The sequence below is a fragment of the Pelodiscus sinensis genome, chromosome 4, assembly GCF_052426305.1.
Source record: "Pelodiscus sinensis isolate ZL-2025 chromosome 4, ASM5242630v1, whole genome shotgun sequence".
Classification (NCBI taxonomy): domain Eukaryota; kingdom Metazoa; phylum Chordata; order Testudines; family Trionychidae; genus Pelodiscus; species Pelodiscus sinensis.
This window is the reverse complement of record NC_143055.1, coordinates 85,313,169-85,323,241: the sequence shown is the minus strand read 5'-3', so window position 1 is coordinate 85,323,241 and position 10,073 is coordinate 85,313,169. Positions and strand designations below refer to the sequence as shown.

At 37.7% G+C, this 10,073-nt stretch overlaps 1 protein-coding gene across 10 annotated transcripts in view; it reads right to left on the bottom strand.

Annotated features, from left to right (window-relative positions):
* LARP1B (La ribonucleoprotein 1B) overlaps positions 1-10,073 on the bottom strand; it is a 116,474-nt gene that overhangs the window by 8,426 nt on the left and 97,975 nt on the right. For 7 of the 10 annotated variants that reach the window (XM_075929954.2, XM_075929955.2, XM_075929958.2 and 4 more), the window contains 3 exons: positions 4,492-4,601; positions 4,258-4,385; positions 3,016-3,241 (listed from right to left, as the gene is read on the bottom strand). In XM_075929954.2, coding sequence (XP_075786069.2) covers positions 3,016-3,241; positions 4,258-4,385; positions 4,492-4,601 — 464 coding nt within the window. Of the gene's footprint in view, positions 1-470; positions 524-1,139; positions 3,242-4,257; positions 4,386-4,491; positions 4,602-10,073 lie in introns of those variants that run through there. The other 3 variants (XM_075929961.2, XM_089777976.1, XR_012904143.2) reach the window with 3 other exon arrangements.

Here is a 10,073-nt window from a genome sequence, read left to right as displayed (position 1 = left end):
TAAATAGTAAACTGGATTTTTAAAACTGTTATTGATCTGGTACATCAGAGCTGCAACAACTTCAAAGGCTTCTACTCAGTGCACAGAATCAAGCAGGAATAATTATTTGAAAAGAAGTGCTGTAAATTGAGTTAAGATGACATTTTAGACTAGGTAAATTACAGCATTAAGCCCCAAGAAGCAGTGTGAGCTAAAGGATAAATGTCTAGGCTGAAAGGCAGCTTGCTGTTGAATTCTGAGACACTTTTCTTTTAAATGAAGAGGAAGAATTTAAAGCTTTTTATCAATTACATATGGTTCATTCAACTCACAATATTCTGAGCACTGGAAAGATCAGAATTTGAGATGGCAGATCCCAGATATGCATACTAAATTGTAAAATTTGCAAATGGCATTTGTAAAAAGAGCACATTTATTTCAACCACTTAGCTGTGTGGATTCCTACATTTTTAGGGATTTTATAAACATACCATATTCCAAACTAGTCAATCTTGTGTTGAAGATCATAAGCTACATCTTCCACCTCAAGAAAAGTAGATATACATATTACTGATTATCAAAATCTCATTTTGCTTGCTACTTACAAAGCATCATATCCACTTGTGCAATATTGTTTTCTGTTCTTTAAAACCATTCAGATATTTCTTCCAGTTTTCCAGAAAAAATAACTTTAAATAACGGAATTCCACAATATAGATGTGATACATTTTAACTAAAACGTCCAATTTGGGGTATTATCTAGTACTGATGACTATGGATATGCTGAAGATACTGGATAATCAGAAGGAGTTGGTATGGGGAGTGATATGGCATTGTGATTACTGATGTTTGCATGGGGGAGACTTATTATTTCATAAAGAAAAAATGAGAAGCGAAGCCATAAAGAGAGTCTGTGTTCTGCTTAGGGCCACACAGTATGTGTTGCCTGCCTCTGTGTTTTAAACTAAGAACAGAATTATATGAAAAGGATTTGATCAAAACTGTAGAAAACTGGTTATGAATTGGAGAAGCATTCCATTCTTAATTTTAAGATTAAATTTCCTAACAAATACCTTCATTCACCTAAGTTCATACAAGACTGCAATCTCAACTTTAAACAATGTCTTCATATATAATTTTACATATCAAACACAACACAATTGGTTTTTTATATTTTTATAAAATTTGCAAAGATATACCACAAATTACACACACTGAAAGCTAAATATGCACACATTGCATTCAATGAAAAAGTGAAATCAAATATTCCAGGTCTATTACTTGTATATACAGTTTCAATCCAAATTTACATTTGCATCATTTTCATGGACAGAAAGAGGCATAGATCAAATAGGTCTGAGATGTATGACTAGTATGTTGAAAAGCTGCTATTTAAAATATTCATTCATAACATTCCTATTATGTTAGTTCCTATTTTCCTTTTAAAATAGGTTACTTCTAAAAGGCTCAATTTTGTATTGAAAATTACTCTAACTACAAGGAAGGCCACTGCTATATACTCATTTACAAGTGTGTATGTGTTCATAATTGTTCTATTCAAATTCACAAGGCAAAATGACTGGAAAATTTTAGTGGATATGAAGTTACATGAACTTTTAAAATCCACTACAAGTCTAAAATTAATTCTTTGGATGCTGAGTCATTTAGGACACCTCCCAGTATTAAGGCATCAGTGTTAAACATTACTTCTAGTTAGTATAGTTAACTGAAGGCTCTTTTGGCAGTTAACTAATATAGCAAAAATGAAGTCATTCCGATCTTTTCACCTACCTTAGAAAGAAGTCATTCCCTCAATTATACTAAATCTTCTAAATCAAAATAAATGAAGTTAATAGGTAATTATATGCAATAAAACTTGTGATTCTACGCAAGTCCCAACAGTAGATATGAATGCTTATTTGAATTGTGTACATTGACTGAAACTGATGTCTTGGACTTATTTGTTGAAATCTCATTTAGTCTTATACCTAGCAGAATTTAAAATTATAAGTTCATTCACATACATTCTAAAATAGAAAAACAAATTTAGAATGAGTGCTTTAATTTTTAAATGTCTCAAAAGTAAAACTAAATATTTGGGTTAAAACGCAAATAAAATCGTAAAACATATCAATCTGCTATACCTCTGTTAGAAAACTTTATAGCCATGAAATAAAAAGAAATGAAAAAAACAAGAACCTCTATGAAACCGAAGGTGATTTGCATGTTATTTACTGTTATCAACCTGCAAAACCTGCAGATATTTTGTGAATTTAGGACAGTACATCAATCAACATACCCACTTTTCCATTCTATTTTACTGTTGCTCACATTCATACAAGAGCCAAGTGTTGGACAGTTCCTTAAAACTAAACCAGTTGATGTCCACTCAGAAAACTTCACACCCAACAAAACGCTAACTATGAAGACCATGAAATAAAAAAATGGAAAGCATTGTAATTCAATAGACTCCAGAAGCATACACAGTCCCGTATAGCTTTACATACTTGAATGTGCTTTTACTCTACAAAAAAGCAAATATTTTAATAGTTATATATGTAAGAAGGAACCTACAAACTTACATCATTTCTGTAATTAAAAAAATATACACTCTTTTTGGCTTTGATACAGACAATTCATAATGGAGAAATTAGGTGAAGAAAGCTTAGTAAGTAACATGGATATATTGTATCTCCTTTAAGAAGTATGAGCTAAAAGATAAGGCATCCCCAAAATATTTTTTGCATATAGTATGGAAATGCCATTTTTGTAAACAATAGCTCAAGGAAAGCAATACTGAAAACACAGATATTTCTCTAGCAATCCTTTCATCTCAGAACCAGCCACTACCAACCATGGGAAATGTTTTTGAACTTTCTTGTGAAAGAGAAAATGCAATCCTTTGTCTTCCCGTACATTTGTTTTTAATCAAGCATTAGAACTGTTCCCCCTGAAAATCTATGAACTAAAGTATTGATACCTAAGTTGACCTCAAGAGCACTAACTTGTCTTAAGTCTATTTTTCAGATATGTCACCTTCTGTTGATCTTGTGGCAGCTCTGTTCTGGCTTAACTTGTCAATCGATTCTTGTGCAGTATTTCCATCATGAAAGTATACTGGGATCTGAAGTTGATTGGCATCTGGGGGTTCAGCAGCAATTAAAGTCTTAGAAGAGTATGTAGGCTGGTGTCTATGACGACTGCTCTCCTCACTTATTGAAATTGAAGGTCTTTTTCTCCCAGATACTTCACTGAGAGGAGGCTGAAAACATTAATTTAACCTGTTTAGTCTTTTTTCAACAAGTACGAATCATTCATAGTGGAAGATTGAATTAGAATAACATGATTCAAAAGGAAGGGAGGCTAACATTAAAACAATGCTACTGATTATGAAAAATCTTTAACTCAGTAGAATTCTAGGTTCTTTATAGACAACATCCTTGCCCCCAAAGATTATATAGTTTAACTGAATTTGAAGTTAAGTTTTGACTCCTGGCATTAAAAAGGTGAAAATATTAGCCCGCAACAAAATATGTGGTAAAGTTCAGAGCAGCATGAATTAAATGAAACTGTCACAGGCCAATTCTCCGGTGGTACATAAGGTCCCAATCCTGAGCGCCATGACCTGTCTTGAAGTCACTGAGCTGTAAATACACAGTACCTGCAGAAATATTAACTGGCTACCCAACATCACAGTCTTAATGCACAGCAATTTATGGAAAGTCAACATTACAAGAAAAAGCACTTTTTTCCTTTATATCAGAAGACAGACTCACAAACAGCAATTAGGATCAGTAAATACTAAAATAGTGAGTATGATCGCTGTCAGTGGAATGGAGTGACAACTGCTCACTGAACATTTCTGACTTGCTGCATTCTTATAACTAAGCATCGAGAAATTATCTACACTAAAAACACTAATTAGAGGAACAGTCATATAATTAAAAACAAAAATGTGCTTATTAGCTTAGGTTTATTAAGTTGAACATTTTCTAAAACTATTTACTTTTGGTATTTCACTCATCCTAGACAGTGAAAATGGATTGATTTGTTTCAGTTTTGTTTAGTTTCATGTTCTTGTTTCTAGGCTCTAGTACCATGCTACAAACGCTGTAAATTAACAAACCTAAACAAAAATATTTTATTTAGATTTTGAAAAAAATGAAAATGTAAGATTTTAGGCTTTGCAGAATCTTGGTTTTACAAAACCCAAATAAACCTCAGTGTTCCTTTAGCAACAGTCCACTGAATGTTTTATTAATAGAACTATCAACTTACATCAACTCTGAAGTCCTCCAGTCTCTTAAAGTTACAAAGGTATTCCTGCAGTTTGGGGTCAATCGTTAGAGTTTTGGACTGAGAGTATTTCAGATAAGCCCAAAACTTTTCTAATCCATATAGCTGACCTAATAGCAGAAAAGATCATTGTCAGTTTCACAAGCACCGAACTGTAAATAGGTGATTTCTTATATTTCTCTCTATATGTAGAGAGCCTTAAGAAAAGGGAATTACCAGATTCATAATCTTTTTTAGTTTCTTCTTGGAAATCCTTGAAGATCTCTGGTCTGAATTTTTTTTCCAAACCATAGCTGTAAAATCTAAATAGGCATTCCAAACCATACCTGCAAACAGAGAATAATGATTTAAGGAAATAGTCTAATTACACTTCCACAAAGGATGTAAATTTTCTGTCTGTCCCTTTTACACTTGAGTAAATATTAAACACAATGGTTTATATTTCTTTCCTACCCATCCGATCCCTTTCTTCATCCATTTTTGCTTACTACTTCTAAGTTATCCGCAGAGTTGTAAATATTCAAGGAGTCAAATACAAGAATAGTTACAATAACACTATGGTTACTGGATCTCAGATGTTCCTCAGTTCCCACAGATTTTTTGTGTATCAAAAGTGGAAGACACAGATTGATGCTTTGTTTTCCTATAGATCGATGTTCTAACTTTACAGTGAGGAAACCTGCAGAATACTTTTAAGATGCCAAGAGCTGGTTAATTTCATTTTCTACACATTCTCCTCCACTTTGAACCAAGCTCTTTGTGGAATCATCTCCACTCCTAACAGGTCAGTCACTTGAATCTGTGAGCTTCCAGAGATGTTAAACGTATAGAATACATAGATGTTAAGCAAGGATTTCAGATTTTTTTTACTCCTAGATACTCATCAAGATCTGGCATTCAGACTAAGCCATGGCGCACATCCTTGAAACATAGTAAAATGGTTTGTTAAACCACAGCAATATGCTTATCACTAGTACAACAGAATTACAGTCTTTGCCGTCTTCTTTGCCTTATTTAGGGTACGTCTAGACTACATGCCTCTGGCGACAGAGGCATGTAGATTAGGCTACCCGACAGTGTAATGAAGCGGCGATTTAAATAATCGCCGCTTCATTTAAATTTACATGGCTGCCGCGCTGAGCCGAAAACAGCTGATCAGCTGTTTGTCGGCTCAGCGCGATAGTCTGGACGCGCGGGTGTCGACATCAAAGGTATTTGTCGACCACCGAGGTAAACCTCCTGGGATGAGGTTTACCTGGGTGGTCGACAAATACCTTTGATGTCGACACCCGCGCGTCCAGACTATCACGCTGAGCCGACAAACAGCTGATCAGCTGTTTTCGGCTCAGCGCGGCAGCCATGTAAATTTAAATGAAGCGGCGATTATTTAAATCGCCGCTTCATTACACTATGTCGTGTAGCCTAATCAACATGCCTCTGTCGCCAGAGGCATGTAGTCTAGACGTACCCTCAGAGTCTAAAAATTAAACCAGTATGACATAGAAAACTTTTGAAACCAATGAACAACTTTGTTTTGTACATCTTCACTTCTCCCAAATCCAGAATGATCTGTCTACTCAAAATCCCAATTCTGTGCAAATTGTACCAAAGACATATTATTGAAATGTTTTTCTAGTGGTCTAAGCACTGAACCAACAGGATTTTTTTTCTGACTCCCTACATAGCCTTAGGCAAGTTGTTTTTTGTTTGTTTGTTTAGATATGGCCTAATTTAAGTAGAAGTTATAGACTAGATCCAGAAGTCAGCTGGTGAAATTTTAGGTCCATGATATGCAGCAAGTTCAGATTAGATAATACAAATGGTTTCCTCTGACCTTAAAAATCTATTAATTTAAGCTGCAGCAGCATCTCTAATTTATATTCCTCACAGTCAGTAAACTGGGTAATATGCTACCTAATCTATATGGAGGTTATTATGAGGAGTAGTGTTAATATTATACTTTCCAATTACAAAGGTTATGTAGCACTGCATACTACATTAAAGGATTTGGATGAAGCATTATCATGGGGAAGGGAAATATCTTTCATGGATAAATCAAAACTAGAGTGATCAGATTACATCCTACCTTCAGCATTATGCCAATTCTAAGCACTGCAAAAATATGATGACCACTGTTTAAAAAAATGGAAAAGAGCTACTGTGCAGCCAACAATTCTTAACTCAAGACCAAGTGGAGTGTCCTGGCCAACAGTAGGCAGAAATAGTTCATTCTGGTTGTTGCTATGTGGATAACTGACATAAGCAAGGAGTTCAACAAAGACCCAACCTGGATACCAATTTGATAACGTGAAAGATTCTCACTGAACTGGTAAGGCATCAACTAATTCCTCAGAACATTTGTCTTTCCTCATCAGCCTCATCTACTTTTCCAGTTTTGCTTCAGACAGCTGTTCTTCATCCAATAGCTGAACTCTTTCCAGCTCAGGGACTGGTAGAAAATGGTATTTATCTTTATTTCATAAGCACACAGTAGGGTTGGATGTGTCTCCATACTGCTGGCATTTTAAAGTCATGATCTGACAGACAATAGAAAGTTTTTTTGGAGAGCAGAGTGCTTTGTGGATTTTCACACACAAGCTTTGGATGTGTACTTTCCATTTCCCAACACAACGCTCTGGATTCAGAGAGTGAGGAACAAAAATATTCACATTCTAATGCTCTTCTGTATCTTTGAAAATGAGCTAGCAACATTTCATACAGTATTCTAGAATTGCATATACCTTTCCACCAAATCTTTTGAAGAACTTGGGAATCACACTAAATTGCAGAAGGTGTATATTACACTTATCTCCCTATACAGAAACACTGGTCACCAAATTTAAGAGCAGACAAGGCCCTAGCAGAGTTTAATTACTGTTGATGCTGTACCTGATAGCAAAAAGTCTGTCACTGGATGACTCTTTCAAAGATTTACTTTGCTACCAAACTTCTGTTCATAATGGCTTGAGATTCTGAGACTTATTGAGCACTGACTTTTTCCCTCTTTTTTTTCATGCCAGTCAGTTGCACCAATGAAGAAGAACCAATCAGCTTTTTTAGCTTACGCCTGGAATCGCAGCAAAGATGATACCATCCACAGATTTCATCATCCAAGTGGCTGTATTCAACATCAGTTGACAACAGATACATTTGTGGATTTCAAATTGGTACAAGTTGATGAATTTTTGGTCAGACTTAGCAGTTGTCTTCTTCTACATAATCTGGAGATTCCTATTCCTCTTACTTTAAACGTAGGGTAAACAGACTCCAAAAAGCTAAGAGCTATGGGTTAAATGCCCATCAACATATTTTTGGCTGTGGGCATGTTGGTTTAATAAAAGATTACTGTATTGCTGTAGTGAATAATATGAAAAGGGATTACCTTCTCACTTGAAAAAGATCCAAGTTGAGCAAGTCTTAGGATATCATTCATCTGCCTAAATTTTGAGCTACTGTACAATGAAAATATAATATTAAAAAAATGTAAATGGAGCACAATAAAAAACATCACGAGGATATGCTACAGGACAGACCTTTCTATACCTACGGAATGCTTGGATGCTTCAATACAGGGTGCTCCTTCACACAGCGCACAACCTGTGGAACTCCTTACCAGAGTATGTTGTGAAGACTAGGACTTTTAACAAGGTTCAAAAAAAAAAAAAAAAAAGCTAGATAAATCCATGGCAGTTAGGTCCATCAATGGCTATTAGCCAGAATGGATAGAAATAGTGTCCCTAGCTTCTTGTTTGTTAGGAAATGAATGATAGGAGAGGGATCACATCATGATTACCTGTTGTGTTTACTCCCTCTGGGGCATCTGGTATTGGCTGCTGATGGCAGACAGGATATTGGGCTAGGGATCTTTGGTCTGACCCAGTATGGTGGTTCTTATGTTCTTCAAAGTTTTACTCCTACGCATGACTTTGAGGCATTGCACATGGTTTTTGGAATGTGACTCTAAAAGTGAAGTTACTCACCTTGGTGAAATAACTGTCGTTCTTTGAGATGGTGTCCCTGCGGGTGCTCCACTGTTGGTGCTGGGCTTGCCTCTGCAGCACTGGGGCAAGCCCAGCACCAACAGTGGAACACCTGTGGGGACATCCTCGAAGAAGACAATTAATTGAAGAAGAAACTCTTGATTTTTTTTTTCCAGATTACACATATTTTGAATCACAGCAAAATTTTAAAAATGGTTACTTATCTCTCATAACTGTTGTTCTTTGAGATGTGTTGCTCATGTCCATTCCAGTTAAGTGTCCATGCACCGCGTGTACGGATTCCAGAGCTTTTTTCTCCCAGCAGTACCTGTTCAGCCAGCTAGGGAGCCCCCTAGAGTGGCACCACTATATTGGCACATAAATACCCTTGCTGGAATTCTCTGATGAAGGGGAGGTGGGTGGGATTTGGAATGGACACAAGCAACACATCTCAAAGAACAACAGTTTATGAGAGGTAAGTAGCCATTTTTCTTTGAGTGCTTTCTCACGTCCATTCCATTTAGGTGACTCCATAGCTCTTCCACAGGCGGTGCGGGTTGGAGACTAATCTGCAATGGACTGCAACTCAGCCCTACCAAAGGTTGCGTCATCTCTGACCTCCTGTTCAATGGCATAATGGCTTATGAACATATGCACTGAAGACCTTGTGGTTGCCCTACAAATGTCAAGAATGGGCACCTGTGCTGCGATGAGGCCAGTGCCTTCTTAGAGTTGGCCATAAGAGGGGGCACTGGTCTATTGGCAAGGTCATAGCAGGTTCTAATGCAGAACGTGATCCAAGATGACAAGCACTGGGCTGATACAGGAAGGGCCTTCATCCTCTTGGCTATGGAAATAAAAGAGTTGCGGTGACTTACAAAATGTTCTCACCCTATCTATATAAAATGCCAAAGCTCTTCTGATCTCCAAAGAGTGCAGAAATCGCTCTTTTGGCATTGAGTGAGGTTTCAGAAAAAAAAAAAGGGAGGTAGGTATCTTGGAACATGTGAAACTGGGATGCTACCTTAAGGAGAAATGTGGGGAGGGTGTGTAGCCTAACCCTGTCTTAAAGAAAACTGTATAAGGAGGCTCACATGAGGGCCCTCAACGCGGACACATTCCCGCATATGTGATGGCCACTAAAAAGACCAACTTCCATGAAAGGGGTTTCAAGAAGCAAATGGCCAAGGGCTCAAACAGAGGGCTCCTCAGCCTTGTGAGCACCAGGTTGAGGTCCCAGGGAGGTAAAGGTTGACGAACATGTGGTAACAACCTGCCTACCCCCTTGAGGAATCACTTAACCGGCACATTTAAAAATACTATCCTGCCCCCTTCCCCTGGGTGAAAAGCTGTGATGGCTACTATGTGAACCCAGAGGGACTATGTGGAGAAGCCCTGCTGCCTAAGTTCAAGGAGGTAATCCAGAATGAGAGGGATGAGAGCCTGCATGGGTTCCACATTCCTCTGGAAAGCCCACAAGGAGAAATGCCTCCACTTTGCAGAGTACACAGCCCTGGTGGAACATTTCCTGCTTTCCAACAAGACCTTCCTTACTGCCTCAGAACCAAGGCATTTGGCCCCAGTTAACCATGAACATTCCATGCTGCAAGATGAAGGGATAGGAGGTTCAGGTGACACAAATGCCCCTCCCCCAGGTCCTGGACAATTAAGTCTGTTACCAACAGAAGCACCATTGTCTCCTCTACTGCTAGGACCAGGAGGATCGGGAACCAGTGCTGGCGAGGCCATGCTAGAGCCAGGATCACCAAGGCTCTGAACCTCTTGGCCCTGAGGAGGACCTTATGTATCAAAGGAAAA